This window comes from Agelaius tricolor, unplaced genomic scaffold (assembly GCF_023055355.1).
Source record: "Agelaius tricolor isolate 1412-34295 unplaced genomic scaffold, bAgeTri1.0.p SCAF_3, whole genome shotgun sequence".
NCBI classification, from domain to species: domain Eukaryota; kingdom Metazoa; phylum Chordata; class Aves; order Passeriformes; family Icteridae; genus Agelaius; species Agelaius tricolor.
This window is the reverse complement of record NW_027269263.1, coordinates 34,968,209-34,989,636: the sequence shown is the minus strand read 5'-3', so window position 1 is coordinate 34,989,636 and position 21,428 is coordinate 34,968,209. Positions and strand designations below refer to the sequence as shown.

At 36.7% G+C, this 21,428-nt stretch overlaps 1 protein-coding gene across 4 annotated transcripts in view; it reads left to right on the top strand.

Moving 5' to 3' along the window:
* The window catches only part of CNOT2 (CCR4-NOT transcription complex subunit 2), an 85,900-nt gene that overhangs the window by 31,387 nt on the left and 33,085 nt on the right, over window positions 1-21,428 (top strand). For all 4 annotated transcript variants that reach the window (XM_071423435.1, XM_071423432.1, XM_071423433.1 and 1 more), the window contains exon 2: window positions 19,460-19,582. In XM_071423435.1, the coding sequence (XP_071279536.1) occupies window positions 19,472-19,582 (111 nt within the window). In that variant the 5' untranslated portion in view covers window positions 19,460-19,471. The remainder of the gene's footprint in view (window positions 1-19,459; window positions 19,583-21,428) is intronic.

Sequence of the window (21,428 nt, the reverse complement as noted above, 5' to 3'; positions counted from 1 at the left end):
CCATTATTTTCTCAATAAACTGTGTTTTCTGTTGGGGGTGGTTTTGCTTTTCCTTTTTCTCCTTTGGATTTGGAAATAGGGAATTTGTGCTTTCAGCTTCTGGTTTTGTCTTTCCAGTCATGTCTGAAAACTATTGGTTCATGAATTTGAACTTAATCTTTTGCTGTCCCAAGCACTGGGTTTGGAAGCATTTCTGTCTTTTTGTAAGGAGGAAAAGTTCCCTGTAAGGTAGATAATAGAAAGAGTTGTCAGTATTCAAGCTCTGTTGAGGTTAACAGAGAATAATACACACAGTTAAAAATAACTTCAGGGCCATTTGTGATTTCTTATGTGGTATTCTTATAAGGCAAATCTTATAAGGCAAAACTTGTCTGTACAGTGTAAAGGCATTTATGGCTTTGTGTTTAGAGAAAGGGTCTCTAGATACTATAGAGCTAGATCTCTGCAGCCTTTAATTTTTTTTCTTCTGGGAAAAAAGACTCCAGCGCTTACTGCTGATCCATCTTTTTCCTAAATCTTCAAGTGAGTAATAGTTTTGTTTTAAAAATGAAATTCCTCTAGTTAATGACTCCTGCTTTAGTTTGAGTGTGATTGTTGCTTTTTTATGGCATTTGCATTTTGCTTTAAAACTACTCAGAACCTTTTTAGTTTATTTTCATTTTTTTTAGTGTATAAAATGTTTTCAAATGGATTTTTTTCCTGTTTATGGAACAATAGGACTTGTAAGAAGGTTGGAAGATAGCAGTATCTTTTACTAATAATGTTTTGTCAATTTACTTCATTTACAGGAAGTGGTCACTGGTCAAAATTTGCTTACCTGAGCAGGCACAAAAAATTAATGGGCAAAAGTACAGTGTGTAGGTACATTGCGATTTTCAGTGTGCTTAAGGTTCTTTGAGGAGAACCTTATTCTAAGGGAATGGGATTGGGTCTCAAAATGTAAGATTTTGGGTTTTAAAGTATTTAGGTAGTAGATTCAACAATGATGTGTTGAAGGAACTGGCTTCGAAGTATATTAATGTGTTCCCTACCTTTTTCAGTTTTTATTAAAAAGTGACAAGGAATGTCGATGCATTTGAGTGGTCAAGAGAAATTTTTAAAAGTCTACATGTACTTTAAAATTTTTTGCAAATACTTTTCTTTAAGATTTGTAAACACAGTGTTCCCAAAAGTGATAGTCATCCCAAATTTGAACATTACTAATTTATAAAGCGTTTTAGCATCTTTAGTTTTTGTTGGATGGGGTTTCACTACATTGAATTGAAACAGTGAATTGAAACATAGTGCAATAGTTTTTACACTTCAGTATCATTTACTGCAGTCTGTAATCATAATGAAAGTTAGTCAAGGTTCTGTGATTGTAAATTTGCAGCAGCTTTACCACACAGAGAGTGGTTGAGTTCTGCATTTTGTAATATGAATAAGAAACATGTTTTATTTATCCCCTTAAAAAAAAAATCCTTCATATTAACAGTCTGCTTTACATATAAACATTCTTTGGAATCCCTAGTGTTCCTTCAGCTGAAATGGCAAAGGCTAAAAAGATCTACAAAAAACCCCCTTGGTCTTGCTTATACAGAAATGTATATTGTTAATAATGATATGAAATACTTTAAGACAGCATTGCATTCAATTCAATAAAATCATCTTTGAAGATGAAAGGTTCAGTTTCAGGACTGTTTTTTATTTTAACATCAATAAGTAGAATTTCAGTGGCTGTGTTTTTTATTGCAAGTCTCAAACTGTGGTGCTATGCAGTGTAGCCAGTTTTGATATTTATGGCCTAAACATAGAGTAGGAAGGAGGTGACGTTTCTAAATTGGGTATTATGCCATTTTAAATGTAAAATTTGTTACGTTCTTGTGAATTAGGGAGGAATTTGGTCGACTGGACTCTGGGAGTTAGTAAAAGCTGACAAATTACTGGGAAAAAAAGTGAGTGTGATAAAGCATGAAGTTAAAACCAGGTGAGTTAGCTTTGGGGTTTTGCCAAATTGCATTCAAAAGTAGCCTGGTCACGTTCCCAGGAACATGTCGTGACATGCTTAGGATTCATTAAGCTAAGATGAGCAGAAGAGTCAAAACCTCAAGAATAGCTGGCTTTTGTGATTACTGTGTTTTACATTTTGGCAAGATGTGTTTGATTTTAATGATACACTCTGGAAAGTCCCAGAAGTGATTTTGAAGAATTTTTCGTTTCTGTTGTCATGTATTGTTTGTTATGCTCAGTTGGCACAGGTTAGTTTCTTGTTCCTCAGGGTAATTTATCAGTGTGTTCCTTTTGCATCCAAGATAGTCTCCAGATTGTTTTGGCTTTCTAAGAGCAAGGCCGGGTAGGTAGTTTACCATTAGGGACTGTGGCTTTCACCAGTAGTTTCTAAAAATTATTTTTGTGGCAGTTGGTTTCTCCTCAGTCTCTCATGCGGTGCTTAAGCTGAGACCAGAGAATCCTGTGGTGTGGAATTGCAGTTCCCTATGCAGGTGAGAGCTATGCAGCAATGATATGTGCATACTGGTAACCAGGAGTTTGAAAAGTTGTAGTTCCAGATATCTTTGTTATCAGGATGACAAAAGTTGTCATGACTGCCTTAGTTGCTGTGATAAGGAAGGCAGATGAGTGTTCTTGTTCATGAATTTATACATTCTGGACCAGGCAGTATACATTCTTAAAGCCAGTAGCGCTTGACACACATGCAGGTACCAGGGTGGGAGGAATATGGACTAGTAGAGCTTGAGAGCCCCATGGGATGTGATTCAGCTTATTTAAATTTGGACTAGATCTGATACTTCATGAAGCAGTACCAGACAGACCTGTTCTGAAAAACTGGATCCACATATGAAAAGTCATTCATTTATTGAGAGTGATCTTCAGCTTTGTTCTTTCTGAAGCATTTTAATGAGTTTGCCTTGTAAAAGAAACCTTCTTTGGTTGAGTACTTCTCTATCCATGTTGTCTCTCATTTCCAGTCTAGCACTTTTTATACCAAGGAATTTTACAGAAGCCTGTTATCCAAGACTGTATGTTTTATTTCCTTTAAAAGTAGGTACTTTAGAACACGACTTAGAAGTGATGGATGCTTTTGTAAGAATGTTTTCAGATGTAGATTTTTGTTTGTATTAAATCCTTTGTTGATTTGAACAGGAATGAGAAAGTTGTATTTCAGAGCCCCTGATTCAGAGATACGTTTGTTCCTATGAACATATATGGGAAGAGGGAGCAAACTGTAAAGTTCTACTTTATGTTAAAGTGCAATTATAAAATTTAGTAATGTTTATATAAAGGGATTGGAAAATTGCTGTAGAGAACCACATGCATACTTTGCTCTTGATGAGAAGAAATTCAGAAACATCAATACAGAGTAGAAGATCAGATAAGTATTAGAAGTCACAAAGTTCCCAGAGGGGCTCCTGTCTTTATCCTAATTAGGCTAAGTCACAGCTTTTCTTCCTTGTTCGTTGGATCACTATAAATAATTGATATTTGAAATAATTTTTCCTCTGAAATTTACCAACATTTTAAGAAAGAAGGCTGTTAAACTGGAAAACAATAACAAAAGGAGAAAATTAGAACTAACCAAGGATGCACTTTCTAGAAAACAAAAAGTTTATCATTTCAGTCTTTTGTCAATTAATCTGACTGTAGACTTCACAGGAATCCCAGAGAAATGAATACAAAAAGGATTCAGAGTATACTTTTGAAGTGCACAAAGCCATAGTATAGAGGAAGTCTTCATAGAATTAATTTTTCATGAATAACCTGAAATGTAGAAACTTTTTTAAAAAGACAGTAAAAATGTAAGTCCTTTTTAAAAGAAAATTTATAGCTCCTTAATTTTATCTGCTTAACTAGGGCTATGCATGTCCAAACTAGCTATCTAAGAATTTAATCTAAAGTTTAGCAAATTTATCTTTATTAACAAAAAAAGGCTCTTCAGATAATGCATCTTTTCTCTCTATGCTCCTCATGGCTTGCTGACAGATTTTTTTTCCTTTAGTGTTTTTGAATCATTAATTAACAGGCATTGGTCAATATTTTGTTCTTTTCAATTGAAAATTCAGACTGAGGGTTAATGTTTGACGTTATGTGAGAAGCATACAGGTGACAATAGTTAAGATCTTCTCGTACCCGTGGATTTATTAGGGTTTTGTTGTAATTTTTTCCCAGTGAAAAGGCAATTGAGCAAATAAAGAAAACCATGCCCAGGTGCTGGGTGCTGACTGACACCCTGTGCTGGAGAAGTGGAGTGGTGCATGTGGTTGCTCCCCTCATCTGTGCTCTTGCTCCTATCCCAGAGGTTTCTGTACTTGCTGTAGGGATGGTTGGACAAGGTATTGTAGCAAATCCTGTGTGAAATTCAGTGTAACCTACCAGAAGTAAATCGGTGGTACTTCAGTTGCTACTTGTGTTTCCAGCTTGTCAGCAGCAGCCCTTGTGGAGCAGGCATGATGAAAAAATTTAGGATAGCAACTTCATTGGTCACCCTAGTTCAATTTTACCATCACAGACGATCTTGCTTAATAGTATATTGCATCATACAAAAATTTATCCTTTTGATAAAGTGAATATGGACAACAGAGTGCTTGCCTTGATCTTCTGATACAGTTTCTTGGCTGTTAAGATACTGTAAATTGAGGCTGTGGCTATTACATTGTCCCACCTGCTATGGCATAGTGTAACCATGGCTGTAACCACACAGCTGGGCCAAGAACACAGCTGGCTGAAAACTTAAGGAGCCAGCCAGGAGCAGGACTGTGACAGTAGACTTCACTGCTGTGAAACTATGCCTTGTGAAAATTCTGCTCTGTGATGATTCCCACTGTAGGAAATCTTCCATTATGAAACACAGAATCTTTGTATTCAAAGCCTTAGTATAAAAACTATATTCTTAATGTAAGAATTGTCCACTGAATGTATAGAAGGTTTCTCTCTGTCACTTCAAAATCCAAAAAGCTCACTTATCATTAAAATTTTGTACTTGCAGCCTGTAATAGATGGTAGGTTATGTGTTTGTATTCCACCTTCCCTGTAATGATTTATTGTCACTTTTTAACTAATTTTAAAGTATCCTAAATAACCTTATTCTCAAAAAATGCTTTGGAGTTAAGTGAACGGCATTCTACCAGCTATCTGTAGTGTATCTGGTTTTCCTTGTTCTGCTTTTAAAGCTTTTTTTAGGTGTTTAATTTATTGAATCATCTAGACTTTTCTTTGCAGTTGCTTAAAATAATTCATGTTAGTACTTTAGAAGTAGTAACTCCTCCTTTCCAGCAATCTCCGGTATTGGAGGCAACTGGTTTGTGTGCATTAGAATTTGTTAGATAGCTGTTTAAGTTCAGATTCTTTTTAAAAAATCATGTGTTTGTGACTGATTCTTTTTCTGCATTTCAGTTAGGTGTGGGTGATATAGTCTTGTTAAGGTTTTTTTTTGTTAATCAGCAAAAAGCTTTTGATGTGTGGTATATATCCAGTCACTATATGAAATAGATGTTTTTGGCTCTTTTATGCTACCTGTATACGTTAATTATATTGCCATTTCTGAACTAGTTTAAAGATAAATTCTGGTCAGAGCTAGGAAAACATACTTTTTTGTGTGTGGCTAGGTTTGGGGAGTTGCAGATTGTGCACTATGCTTGCTCTATAGGCTGTTCATTTGTGCTGCCTCTGGGAAGATTATTCTTCATAGCAATAAGCATTTGGATAAGTTCCCTTTTAAAAAGGGGGGAAGGGTTAACAAAAGCTGCAAGGAATATATTTAACAGAAAAAACTTATGACACCACGGAGATACATAAACAATTTTTTAAAAAATGACAGTATTGAAGGAGATCAAACACAAAGAATACTTCAATATTTGTAAACGCTTTTGATATTTGCAGTTTTTGAGAGCTAGTTAGTGTACACTTCAGTCACTTAAAGAGAGCTGCAGTATCTGGGTGGTATTTTGTTTAAATTAAGAATAACTATAAACTTATGCAACATGTAGCTGCCTCCAGTTATCTGGTATATTGGTCCATGATGAAATGTATCACCCTCCATATTCTTGCCAGCCTGATGCTAAGAGAAAGACATATTCATGACTTTACTGTATTCATTTAGATTTTGAAAATATTGTAAAGAAATTAGTTTTTATCTTTCCTGAACAAGATTTATATCTGGAACCATTTTTTTTTTTTAATCTTCTAAGATTCTGCTTCAAAATTGTGGAGGCCGGGGAGGGCAGGAAAGGGATTGTATCACTCAAGGAGCAAGAACTTCTTTCAGGACTTGGCTGACTCTGAGTATACTTCAAAGAATTTGGCATCAGATCGTGGTGTAGTGATTTAAATCTTCTGCTTTCTCCATCTGCAATACTGGTAAAATATGTTGAGACGAAAATTGTCGTTGAGACGAAAATTCATTTGAGTGTTTTTGCTATTGCAAGTTTAGATGAAAGTGAAGTAATGGATAACTTCTGAATTTTGTGAAATCAGAACTAGGAACTCTTGAGTAAAGTGTATACATTAGCTGAAGATGGAGAAGTCACAATTTCAGTAAAAGTACTCTTTTTTTTCTTTTTTTTTTTTTTCTTTTTTTTTTTTTTTTTTTAAATGGGAGTGAGACCAGAATAATGGAAAGCAGTGCCCTCTTGGTTGTTTTACCAGGCTTTTGAGGCACTAAATGTTGCTGTTCTGTTTTGGAACTCTGTATACAACTGCTGTCTCAGAAACTGTGAGGAAGGTATGAGATGGAGGGGGCCATCCCATGTCTGGGACTTGGGCCAGGTCTCAGCAACATTTGCAGTCTGAGCTTAGACTGCCAATTTGAGATAGCTCTGTTTTAAAATGTTGTGGTGTAAAGTCTGTCCATTCCAAGAAGAGTTGCTTTTAATTTAAAACTGGTGTGTTATTTCAGTTTCTGATATTTGAACAAAGTTTACAGCATAAAGCCAGATTTTTACAATATGGAAATCTGATTAAAGTCCATGTGCATAGAGAGGGTGCATAGCTAGTCTGATTCAGTTTTTGACAGCTTTAATGAACAACAGAGTGATTGGAGAGGTTGAAATTAAACATGTGCAAGATTAACACAGTGGAAAGACATGATCGGTGCATTTACCACTTCCTTAATTCTACTTGTTGATTACATTTGTGATAGTGTCGTAGGGAGCTCAGTCTATGTATGATTTATCTTTTCCACTGTGGAGTAGTGTCAAATAATAAAAATTATGAGGAATTGCAGTTCAGAAATGTAAAGTCTTAAATAATTCTGGTACTTTTCCATTATCTTTTTTAAAAGATCAGCAAATTCTTTTTAAGACTGGTTTGGCCTTGTACTTCAGATATGATGTGAAAACATTCGAAGTTGTTTTGTCATGCTTTACTTTATGTCTGAACCTGGTATAGCTGTAATCACAACATAGCCTGGCTGTGTAATCAGAAGGTTACAAGAAACAGGCCCTGGAATATTTAGGAAGCATCTGAAGAGTTTCATTTAATAAAAAGCACAGTAAATAAGTAACCAGAGGGTAAAAGTTTGTAATTTTGACTTGGATTTTTTCATTTGCCCTGAAGAGTCACAGACTCGTACGTATGTTTTAGGAGGACACTCCAAAAACCCATAAATGAATTTTACTTCAACATGTCTGTGCTCCTGGGAAGTGTTTCTGCTTTTGCAGACCATAACATTAGTCTGGAGAAGGAGAGTCACTGAGAGGCAAGTATGCTGCCAGGAGGTTGTGGCAGCTCATAAATACTTCTTTTCCTTCAAGTATTCAATATATTAAACATACTTAATGTTTTGAATTTTCCAGTTGTATTTTAACGTAAGACAAGATGTTTGATGTGCTGTGTGTGCAGAATAAATTTTTTGGCCAGAAATATTCTCAGCTATTTCTATTCTTAAAATACCTCCAGGAGAAAAAAAAAAGCCCAAACCAAATGGAGGCCTGTATTTCTTAAAATTCAATTTAAATTAAAAGTACTGTTATTACCTCTTTCCTGAGGTGCTTCAAACAAATGGTTAGCAGCTTACATTAAATACTGTATGTATGAATGTACTGATAGAAGATAAAAAGTAGCGACTCTCTTATTCAGTTAAGATTTATCTACCTTGTGCTCCCTGTGCAAAAAGCCCTCCCACACCCAAAGCCACCAACAATACACCTTCCCCCGCCCCTCACCTTGGCAGAAGCTGGAGTAGAAATGGGTCTGTAGTAGTACTGATTTATTTAATGTCAACAAACTCCATCAGAGTACTGAAAGAAAAAAATATTCTGTTCTTACTCTGTTAATCATGCTGCACATATCACTGTACAGTGCTTAACTGCAGGAAATGCTCAGGAAACCAGGGCTTATTTAAAATACAGTATTTTAGATTAACCAAACATGAAAGTTTTGACTCTATCCAGGAAGAAATAGGAAGGCAGTGCAGCTGTCGTAAAAAGTTAGTGGAATTGGTGCTGTGCCAAAAAAAGAAAAAAGTAAAAAAGATAACTGCAATATTCCTGGGAAGAAGAAAATTTTTGTGGAAATGTCCCAGCTGGAGCAATGGTTGCCCTTTTAGCTGAAGCACAGATGCAGAAATCTAGCCTCCTGGCTGAGACTATCAGCTGAAAGCAAATAAAAAGTCAAAAGAGCCCTGTTGTTTAATTTTTAATCTTGTATTCTTCTCATACAGTAAATGAGATTTTGCATGATGAAAACACCTAAATCATGCGATTATGAACCAAAATTGAATTAACACTTCAGAGTTTGTTTTTTCCATTTGGTTTACAAGCTTTCATCTGCATGTCTGATATATAGTACAAAAGCTTTTAAACAGTAAATTAATCAACAGAAAACGGTGTTCAGTGAACAGATGCAGAATACTTAATAGATAGTGTGACACACATCTAATAAGACTTAATATTTTGTAGGAATACAGATCTAGCTGATTTGGGTGTGTGGGAAGTGTTAAATACTGCTTTAACAGTATGTAAGGTAGTGACTGCAGAGATAGCTGGAGGCACTTAGCAGATGAAACTCTTGTCAGTTTGGCTTAGGTGTCCTGTAAGGGACCACAGCAAGGTTAAGAGAAATGGGAAAAAAACACTCTCGCAGCAATAGAGCAGGCATACGGTAATGGTGATGTGGTAAAATACTTGCTCACTGACAGCATATCAACCCTGTCCTTGTAACCATCTTCCCTTGCCTGTGAGGCCCAGCTGACCTTCATATTTCCAGCTCATCCACTCCCATCCCTGTGCTACCACCTCCTGCCCTGACAGTGTCCTTGATGCAGGCCATTTTCACTTTTGATCCCCTGGAGGGATACAGCCTCCCTAAAATCTGAGAGTGTTGTTTCCTCTTTCCTCACCACTAGCTTTCCTTGTAAACATTTCTGATTTGGCAGATTCTGATTTCAGTGTAAGTGTCTGTGTGTTGCTCCACCAGGGATTTTCTTTTGTTTTGATAGCTTCTTAGAGGATTCATCAACATAAAAGGTTTTTGAGCTGCTCCTTATAATGGAACCTTTGTATCATTTCTTTGATACTGGGAGCAGTTACCTCTGCTTCAGAAGTCAGACTATAGTGCTGGCTTGGAGTAGATGAGGACCTGGTTTGTTTTCCAGTTTAAGCTGTGTTGGTCCATTTTTGCATTGTCTGAGTTGTCTGTTGTTTGTGGAAAATATTTTTGAGCAGCTGTGAATGATATCAAACATCAGAGGTGGCAAAGTGTGTCATGCTGATACAAAGCTGTAACAGTTGATAGAGAAAAAATACTTCAGCGCTGCAGCTCTCTTAATTGTGAAACTGGACTCCAAAGTATTTAATCCTACTTAGTTAACTTCTGTTATAATTGCTATTAAAAAGTCTTTTTTTTAATACATGGTGACTATTAAATACCATTGATGAAGGAAAAGTCTTAAAACTGTTTTTCTTCTCCCAGAAATGTTCTCATCTTTTTATCAGAAGTCATACTGTATTTCTCTTTGTATTTTTGAACATATTTGACCTGTCTGGGGATTCAGTGAGTTAAGATGCTAGAATTCCAAACTTGGCTTATGGCCTGTCTGATTATCACTTAACCTGCTTAGCTCCCTTCACAGGAGTGCATTTATGTCCCTTAAGAATCTTTGCTCTGCTACGTGCCCATACACGTGTTGCAAAACATGTATTGAACAACTGCCCTGTTTTACTGCATTCTAGCAGAGGGGCACTAATTACCTGAAGAGAGGACCACTACTCTGAGGTCAGAATGGTATGTCCCTTTTAAAATCCATTTTCTGTTGCCAGTACAAGATGGAACAAATTTTTTGAGACAGAAGCTTCTTAGTCCCTCTATATGCTTTGCCTCATCTGGCATCCCTCTTTTAATTTTCAGCTGAAGTTACTTATAACCAGTTCTATGACTTACTTCATACAGAAATGAGTTTTTAGAGTAGGAAGTGCAAACTTCTTTGAACTATTGGCTTTGGTCACAATTTCCTTTTTTGCTTCCAAGAGAAATTTATAGAATCTGTTACATTTCTAAGTAATTCAGAACAATGTGCATGTGCTTAGTGTAATTTTACTTTATGGGTTCATTTCTGCAGTTACCTTAATCCTTTCAGCTTTCGGACTGCACGTGCATCATGTGAGTTTGGCCGTATGCACAGTTGACTGCAACAGAATTTTGCTGAACGCAGAAGTTGCATGTTTATCAGTTTGCTCTGAGGATCACAGTGTTTAAGAAAATGCCACATTCCAATTTCTTTCTCTGGGGCCTGGAGGAAATGGTAGCATTTTGTTAAATCTGAAGAACTTAATGTATTAGGGATTTTCTGATCTTCTAAAGCTGGGCTTTACGATTGTATATGCTCTATTAAAGAAGTCTCAGAGCGTATCTGAGTAGATGTAGAATTTCTAATTGGGTAAATTCTCTTTTTATTTCTTTTTTAAAAGAATGTGCCACAAAGCAAGAAAAAAGGCAAGCCCAGCTATGAAACTGGAAATAAAATTCAAATAGATGAACTTGCTGAATAAGAGGCTATCTTATTCTGATTTGTTACAAAAGGAAAATTGCTGAAAAATAACTAAACTTGTTGTGTCAACAGTGAAATACTTAAAAGCCCTAATGCAGCTCATATGACAAACTGCAATGTTTTTCAATTACAAGATCAATTTTTAGTTTAAACTGCAAGTGGTTTTCAACCACTGTGTTTCTGAATTACATAATGGGATGAGTCAAAGGTTATCAAGCAAAAGAAGGTAGGAAGGTGCCATTCTGATACCTGCCAATGTCAGTTTTTTATTATGGCTGAGATGTAAAATAGTGGTTGAGAGGAACTCACAAAATAAATTTCTGAGGAGCCAGGAAAAGTGTCACTGCAGTAATAAGCTTATTATAAGGGTATTTGAAGACATTTAATTATCTTTCTGAAATGGAATTTTGAGGTTTTTTGCTTATTTATTTACAGACTTTACAGCTGAATTTCTCCTAAGATTCACCCATTCCTACATTAACCAAGTACCAGTTTTTTTAGGAAAGGTTTATTTTTATAATAATATCAGACAAGTAGTCATTGTTCCCAATGGACAATATTTGTTAAATCATGGCCTTGACAAGAAAATACAGCTGTGTATTTTACAGTGTGTGTGTGTGGGTGTGCAGATGTGTGCAGTAGTTAGGATTTGTGATTTCATTGCCATGTCTGCAGAGGACACACATTCCTCCTTCTCAGGTCCTATCATTGACTAAAGTGGAATGCATGTGGCATCATCCTGATTTCTCCCCAGACTGCTCTAGATGGAGTGTGAGTTTGTTTGCCCTTGTCACTCCTGCAAATCTGTTGCTGCCTTTCTTGTATTTTCAAATACAAGAAAGGCAGCAACAGATTTGCAGAAGTGTATGTGTTTTATGTGTTTGGATTTCGTTTGAATGGTCTATCAGAAGATTATTTTCCCTATGAGTATAACTCATTGATCAAACCCATAAAAGGCATCCAGCTTAAAGAGAAGTCATATCCCAAACTCTACTGTTGGTTGCTAATATATTTCAACTGTTGTGTCTGTACCAGGAGGAGAACCTGCAAGACTTTTTCCCAGGATGGACATGGTGTCAGCCATGTTACAAGACAAAATGGAGTTTCTTATACTCACAATTTTCCAGTTCAGCTTTAGTAATTTCTGTGTTGGTTTATTCTTATTTTAATGTTTTAAATAGGATAATTTTTCCTATTCCTCCTGTGCTATTTCAGGAGTGTTTTAAAATGTTTATTTTGTAAGAGTTAAAGATGATTAACAACAGTTAGCATGTTGATCTTGTTCAGGAGAATTTCTATGGCTTGTTTGATGTTAGGGACTGCCATTTCTTGGATATAGTTTGTATGCAGCAAAGATTCACAGTTTTAGTGTAGCTTTTGAAAGCATTATTATACTTCATAGAATACTTGTAAAACTTCACCCTGTAGATGATTGATCCTGAGAATATGAGTGGAGGGTAGTCTAAAATCATAACTGTATGTCCTTTATTTGCTCAAAATTTTTGTTTGGAGGTCCTGCATTTAGGTTTTTGAGCATCTTGTCTGTCATAGTTACTTTTTGAGAGGAAAGATTATGCAGTGTTTTAAGGATATCATTTACATCTTCAACTTCTCAGACTTGACCTGTGTAAGTCTGTAATTGCTGTTATTTTCTACAGTGCTGTGTGAATTTGGAAAACAGTCAATTTATCATGTGACAAGTACCTGGGGTTTATTCTAAAACCTGTCCAACTTAAAAGTTTTTTGACAGATTTCTCTCTCATGTTGTGATTGTCTTTTAGTCTTCTATGTTTGAGATTTTGAAACTTGAAGACTGACATAACTTAAAAATATATGAAGCCAGTTGTTAAAGATCACAGAATCATTAGGGTTGGAAGACACTTTAGGAAACCATCTAGACCAACCCCCTGCCAAGGCAGGGTCACACAGAAACAAAACATGCACAAAATACCTATTATACTGTTGTATTTTTACAATGGCTAAGAATACAATGTCTTAAAACTGTGCCAGTATTAAGCTAATCAAAGAAAAAAAAACTTTTTAACAAAAAGAGAAATCTAGTGAAATACTCTGTTTGCCATGATGATGTTCTTTTGGTACTACCAAGTTGTTGTTTGTTATTATAGCATAATCATACAGTGTTCTGGTAGAGATTATCATTCACCTTGAAGAAGTGGACAAACTGCGATTATGAAATGAGAAAACAAAGGATCTCAGCTTCTGGTTTTGTTTTGTCTTTCATGTAGAAAATGAAATCTATTTCTATCAGTGTACTTTTCATATATATTTTTAATAGCTTTAACTTATCTAAAGCTAAAGGTTTGGGATTTGAAACATTTTTTGCATTTAGCAACTTGGTAATGTATGTTCTATTGTTTATCAGCTCCACTTCAAGTTAAATAGGAATTATCTTTGGCGAGAAATAGGACCATAAACTGTAGTCGTTTTTACTATAAATTTAATTTATGCTAGCAAACCAACTGATGGAATTCCAGATTCTGTATTTTGACTTAAATTGCAGGCTCATTTTGTGTTTCATGTGATTTTGATAGACATTTTTAGAGACTCTTTATTTCTCACTAAAAGGCTCATTAAGGGTCACTTTTGTAGATCCTTCCCATGTGTAAGTATGTCATCTTCTGTGAAAATAGTGATTTGTGACAGACAGGAAATACAGTAAATTACTGCCTTTGCTTATTAATACCTAGGCAGCAACATCAGCAGCAATAGTAGGTAATTGGGTAGAAGCTCTGTAACATCAAACTGAGATTACAACTTTTAATTGCTTCCATGTAATGATAGTGTGCCTGTTGACAAACACTGTAGTCACTGGAGAGGCAGGAAAGGGAAGATACTGCTAGAATTCCTAAAAGGGTTTCTCTTTTTTTTCCAACTTGTATTACTGTGTATAGTTTTCATCTCACAAAGGTGATGAGTTTCATCAGTTGTAATTCAATGTTGGTTTTTCTACTCTATGGAAAATTAAAAGTATTCATTCTCCTCTGAGATTTTATAGTATCATCTTAGTTTACATTTGGCTATGTTAATGGCATGAGTGAGCGCTCTGTAGGCACTGCTTACAGTAATATGGCAAAACAAAAAATATAATTAGTTTTCATTTTTTAATAATTTGCTGCAGGATGTTAAACTAACATCGAAACACAATCATAGAACCGCTTTATAAGTAAATTTTTAAGATTTTCTTGCAGCTTAAGACAAAATTTTTAGTAGTTTTTCGTAAAAATTCAGTTTCAATGAGATATTTCAGTTATTGGTGAGACATTTTTGTGTCCTGAATTATGCTATACTGGAGTATTCTTCCCAATTTAAAATATTTCTCTTTATATCTTCTTTAAAATAAGTACTGGTTGTTGTTTAGGGTTATTTTCTCAGGTGAAGTATAAAGGTCAATGACCACAGCAAACTGGTTATTAGATCCTTCAAGTTCGTAAGATTTGTACAGTGCTTCTAGTTCTCCTGTTGTTAGGAAATGTTCCACAGAAGAATTTAAAGGTCTTACCAGGTTTCTGACTGCATTTTGCTTGATGAACATTAGCTTGAAGTTGTGAGTTCTAAACATAGAATCACAGAATGGCCTAGACTGGAAAGGGCCTTAAAGATTATGTGTTTCCAGACCCCTGCCATGGCAGAGGTACTTTCCACTAGACCAGATTGCTCACAGCCCCATCCAACCTGAAAACTGGGGATGGGGCATCTACAACTATTCTGGGCAGACTGTGCCAGTGCCTCATTACCCTCAAAGTAGGGAATTTCTTCGTAACATTAACCTAAACCTACTTGCTGTCAGTTTAAAATAATTTCCTTCTTGTCCTGTCAGTACATGATCCATATTTTGTGTAGGCTCCCTTCAGGTACTGGAAGGCCACAATTAAAATACCCTCAAAACTTCTCTTTTCCAGGCTAAATAATCTCATTTCTCTCCGCCTTTCCTCATAGGAGAGGTGCTTCATCCCTGCAGTCATCTTGGTGGCCCTTCTGTGGATTCATTCCATTAGGGCGATGTCCTTCCCGTGCTGGGGACCCCAGAGCTGGATGCAGCTCTCCAGGTGGGGTCTCACCAGAGTAGAGCAGAGGGACAGAATCCCCTCCCTCGCCCTGCTGGCCACACTGCTTTGGATTGCCAAGATCCAGTTGGTGTTCTGCTCTTTGAGTGCACACTGCTGGCACATGTCCAGCCTCTCATTCACCAACACACCCAAGTCCTTTTGGCAGGGCTGCTCTCGATCTGTTCATATCCCAGCCTCTGTTGATACCAAGGGTTGCCCTGAGCCAGGTGCAGCTCATGCTTTGAAAGAAGTGCATGTGTTCACTTGATCAGAAGTGGACAATGTGGTTTGTGGCCATGTATTAGGTTAGGTTAGTTCTCTTAACTCCATCCTAATATGTAGCTCCTTCCCTTTCTTTCCTCTGTCACCTTGAATATTTTCTAATAATATTTTGCATGGGACTACCAGTACTTTTGCAACATTACGCTAAAGAATGAATTGACCTAAGTGCACCGTTTTTACATTTTTAATGAATGGTTACACTGCCAGTGTGTCTTGTGCAACGGAGAAATGAGTTCCCACAGTAGAAAAGAAAGAGTACTTAGAGGATTAGGAGATGGGAAGCATGGCATTAGTCGAGAGACAAGAATTCTGTGTGTAATAAAATTGTCATGCAGTTGGCATACCACTTCTGTGAGATTGTGTTGGCATGTGTATATGGATATATATGAAAGAGGAACTGAAATATAAGGGCTGATTTCTACCTCTCTTCACCTCAACAATTTAGACCCTGTACCTGAAGATCGAAAACCTCAGGTCACTGTTAATTTCCAAAGGGTTTAAGATCTATTTGTAAGGGCTTAATGAACTCTGCTGTATTTACTTTCATAGCTGATTGGGCAGTGATCTTGTCAGTCTGCGTTTGAGGTTTCTCAGTGGCTTCTTGTCCTAGGAAATAAGCAACTAAGTTCCATCTGCAGATCTGTCTGCATTTGGCACAGACCCATTTATTCTCACACCTTCTTACAAAGAGTACCACAACAGTGTTTTTCCAATATCTGTGCATATGCTTGTAGCATGAGTGACTAATGAGCGTGTTAGTGAATCCTGGAATAAGTTAACATGGATTGGAAGGTGCCTGCTGCTAACCTGGCAACAGTATGACACTGTCATTGCATAGACCTGCTGTAATATAAAAGTCTGCATGGGGATAAGTGCTCTGATTCAGAAGTCTGTCAGCCATTTACTGTCACCAGTGACTATTGGGAAGTAGGTAAATTGGCTGCTGGTTTTAGCTTCAGAATGAGCACAAAGTAAGCAACCTCGCTACAGCAGCTGCAGTTTAAGTCTCTAATCCCAGTTCCTGCTCTTTCTGTTACTGGTTTTTAGCATCTTGCCTCATGTTACTGTGCTGTTAGTTTTGTGACAGGGCTGGATAGTGGTGTAAATTGTACCACCACATTTCTCTGTTGTGATCTGAGCTGTGGTTCCCTAAGAACAGGAGACAGCTCTTTCTAGTGGAGTGGAATCATGTTAGGGGTGCCTAACATGAATCCTTTAGGTGGTTGCCAGAATGCCCTCCACTGCCTGTACCACTTCCCTCAGTGGGAGTTTGGACAGGTTGAACACTGCATGCGACTGCTTCGCTTGGCAGCTTTGAACAACACAAAATCACATACAAAAATGCTATTGTGAGGAAGTGTCAGCAAAAAGTCTTCGAAGGTCTTGGGTGCAGTGATGCAGCTGGGTAGCAGACAGGAGCACTGCAGGCTCCTCAGCCTTCCCCTCTTCCCCTATAGCTGCAGCCTGCTGTGTTTTCTATGGAGTTCATCAGCACAGTCCTGTTAGGTGTCATGTAGAAATATGGATTTCCAATAAAAAAGCAGTATTTATCTAATTATTAGAAGTTTTCTTCATTTTCTTTCTTTATAACCATGCCCTTGTCAGACTCCATATTAATATCATTGTACTTCATCAGTCTTCAGGGAATAGTCATGATTAGTTTTTTGGGCCACTGTCATTTATGATTTTCAGTATAGAAAATAATATTTTAGAAAGTTTGAATTTAGTGGGGAATTTAAAATATCTTTCAGCTTTTCAGTAGAAAGACTACATTTGGACATACTTTCTTGGAGCAGCTATAGACATATATTTTGAGAGGTTTGACCCACTGACTTAGAGATCTTTACAGTACATAGGTGGCCAGCCACATGTAAACCTCTGAAGAAATAAGATCAAAATCTGCTGGGTCAAAGACAATAGTTTTTTCCCCTTATATAGCTCGTGTATTGTAGCTCAGGGTTTCTTATTACATTAGTACAGTACCACATATGCATCAGGGACTTGCTTTCTATCACAATTCAGTTGTTATTCTGATGATGTATCACAAGAGAAGGTTATGTGGCAAAAAAATAATAATTTACTTATCCCAGGTATTGTTAAAGGAGTACCAAAGAATTCTTTGGGACTTGTGTAAAGCTGCTTTTCTGCTTCTCAGGAGCAGTAGTTGGGTGAGACTGCAGCTTCTCTTCATTGCTGAAGATAGCTTCGCCAAAGCATTTCACTATCCTTTTTACTGCAGTTAAAGGCAACTGCTCATCTCTCTGCACTTTACTCAGGCAGAGCAAAGGACAAGATAATCCCCTTAGCCTGTTAAATGCTCCATCCCATCTGGTAGGTGATAATTGCATTGTAAGGGGATTAACACAGTGGGATATGCTTACAGTGTAATGAAAGCTTCACTATAAGTGTGAAAGTCAGCTGATTGCATTCTAGCACTTGGGGACCTTATATTTGCACATATTTTGTAAAAAACATAAAAGACAAGTTTCATCTGGGGAAGGTATGTAGTACCTTTACATGCCATCCTTCACATATTTGTAACAGATTTTACATTTGTTCTGGAATATCAGTAGTCCGAATATCTGAAATCCTCTTGGAGGAGTAATACAGTAGACTCTTGTTCAGCCAAATGTTTTGAGATCATTCCGTGGAGTATAGCTGTATTAAATGCATCCCAGGTGTTGACTACTGTTAATCAAAAGTACTATGACTTTGAAACCTTGAGGCTTAGTTGTTACCAGTCTAGGAACAGCCATGTTATTTAAATACTGCTTGGAAATCTTCATCAGTAAAGGGGAAATTTGAATAAGCCATACTGTGAGGAATATCACAGTAATTTTGTGTCAGCAGGGATTTCTGTCAAGAGGATTTCTGGCTGAAAGTAACTTTTCTTGAAGCCAACCAAAATAAATATTTTGAAATTTCAGTTTCAAGCATGAGCCTAAGGTAATGCAGACTGACTGTTTTTTTTTTTTTTTAAAAAGAAGTTTGAAATCCTGTGCTTTTTAAGTTTATCTAATGCTATAGTGAAGATAGTAAATTTTAAGGTTCAGAGCATTTCATAAGCGAACTCTACCTTAGCTTCCTTACCTTTCGAGATTATAAAGATCCTTGTGAAGATAAGTTCTGTAGGGCAGTAGCTCAGGATTGATTATCACCCTGTTGGATTGCACTCTCTCCAGTCTCCCCATATGGTGCAAGGAACTGGGAAGTTGCTCTGTGCTGACCTGCATGTGCCACTTGGCTGGTTTGAACATTAACCTGGGTGGTTAAAACAGGGCTTGGTTAGCGCACACTGTGCTGGGCCAGAGCTTCATAGTCAGGTGATCAAATGCAAGGTAGAGAAGTACACACTGTGTGCAGGGATGCTTTAGTGACATTGTGTGACCTTGCTGCAGGATTGAATTTTCTAATGAATTAAGGTTCTGTGACCAGCTGTGTGGCTGCTGTTTCTCTGGTTTCCATTTCCTGACTTAGCAGCACTGTGTGCATGTGCGATTCTGGGAGTTAGGGTAAAATGAAATCTAGTGGGTTTTTGTGGGCTGATTGCAGTAACTTTGCCAGTTGTGATGAGGTTGTTGAGTGTGGTTAAGCTCAACCTTCTCTTATTTATCATGGATCTGAGTGGGGTCAAGTTGAAAGCTGGTTTTCCAAGTTCTGGTGATGAGATATGGAAGATTTCACAGAACTTTCTTTTTTTCTTTCTTTTATTTTTGCTATTTCTTTTAAGGTGACTGAGTTCTAAAGAATATTGTTAATTATTTCCTTTTAGGCTGAATGTTTACCTGAGGAGAGGAAAACTAGAGAAGTTTGCTCTTTTTTTATTTTCTGACATGTTGTAATTTTAAGTAAGCTTGAGTGTAAAATAAATGTAACAAGACCCTTCCAAAAAATGAAAATATGTCCCCTTTCCCCACCCCAGTTGTTTCTGGAATATGAGTTTGTCACATGAAAATCCCTTTTGGAAGCACCATTACACTGGCAATATATTGCAAAGTATTTTTAAGAGGAACTTTCAGATATTTAGAAATGGGTTTTAACCATCCTTCTATAGATATATATTTAAAATATATACCAACTATGTAACAAACCAAATAATATATGGTGTGTAATGCATTTTCTTCTTATTTAGGTGACAAACAGCATGTTTGGTGCTTCAAGGAAGAAGTTTGTAGAGGGGGTTGATGGTGACTACCATGATGAGAACATGTACTACAGCCAATCATCGATGTTCCCACATCGGTCAGAAAAAGATGTAAGTTGAATAAGCTTATTTTTTCTCCTTTCAGTACTGAGTTAGTTTCAATATGTGAAATGTATGTGAGGAAGGTCTTCATTTAGCTTTAAGCTGTACATTTCCAGTGGCAAGTGCTTTAATTTCAGTGAATTTATCCATGTAAACTTCAGCCATATGCTTGCCAGTGTTGTTTTATGTTTTGGTTTTTTTTTCATCTTGAAGCATTGTGTTTGTAATTTAAATTGAGTTATTGATTACATCTTGTGTTTCTGTGCAGGGTCTTCAGGGTTTTTTTTGTGGTTTTGCATTTTACATCTTTAGCCATTTTTAGTTTCTGATGAAAATGCTTTGTGCAATTTGTTTGCTGAAGTAATCTAAGTTAGGTATTTCTCCTATTTGGAATGCCACACAGTTACAAAACTAGCAATTCCTAAACATTTTCCCCCCTCATTAATGACAAATTGTATGTTAGAACTGCATTGACATCAGTGAAGCTCTGCTGCCTCTTACCAAAGATAAATATATTCGGCAGTAAAGTGTGTCACTTTTACATGGAGTGGCATGAAGAAATACATGGAGGACTTGAAAGTGTGACTTGAAGTTCATGTCACCTGCAGGTCAGTAATGTAATCTCATGGCAGGCTTGTATTTGATATGTATAGGCAACACATTCTTCCTAATTAAAAAAAACCCCAATTCCATTCAAATTTTTAAAAAGGTGAAAATGCTTCAAGTCTGCCTCCAAGACTGTCTAGAAATATGGTTAATAGCAGTTGTGAACATAGTCTTGATAGACCTTGGCCTGTGTCAAAAGAAGCATTTCCTACAGACTCTTAGCTGAATTTTAATTTAGATTTTCGAAGAGAAGGAAATAGGTTTAGAGAGTAGAAGGCCTTTTCAGACAAAATGAAACAAAAAAAAAGTATAAATGCAGCTTTCCAATTCAGTTTCATAAATTGATAAGAGCCAGCAAAGGATTAAAATGTAGTACAGTGTAAACAAAACTAAATGGGCTATTCTTTTCTCTTTGTGTTGATTTCACATATACATGTACCACAGCTGCCCATAGGCACAATGGAATATTTATGATGTGGAATATACATCCTTTCTCTGGTCACCGAGAGGTGCAACTAGCACTCAAAAACAATAGAGAGAATTTCTCCAAAGTGATTTTGGTACATTAAATCCCTACTTTTAGATTAGATGCACTGAGGGTAAAATCATTATGGTGCAGTAAGAAAGATAAAGTGAGATAAATGCTATGCAGCAAGCATACACAGTGAAAGCTGATGGCTTGGCACATTGTTGACACAGTGAATGAATGTTTTAGTTGCCTACTTTTTCTGTAGGTAGAGTTGCAGAAGTGGATCTTAGAATGGCACTTCAAGAGGAGGAAGGTGGGTGTTCCCTACACCAGGAATGACAAATGAGAAATCTTGAAGGCCTATGGGAGAAGTGGCCAAAATGGGGCATAGAAGCCTGTAGTTGGCAGAAGAATGATGTCATTCCAACAGGAAATAGAAGAGTGGATTTGCAAAAGCTTTTTAAAATTTTATTTCTAAATTATTTTAAGGTTCCCCAAGTCCTGTAGCTTAACTGTTGACCATTACAACTTTCTGAGTTTATGCTTATGAAATTTTAAACTGTTATATGCTATTCTGACTTTTTTAATAATTTTATAAAAATAAATTTATTGCAATAATATTGACTGTACACCTTTCATCACTCAGGTATAGCTAAATGCATACTGTGTATTACATGTTCCATTTGCTCTTTCACTGGGCTCACAGTAGATAAGGAGGGTTGGAAAGGTTGTTACATTCTCTTAGTTTCCAACTTCTTGCGCAGCTTTGTAAACCTTTGC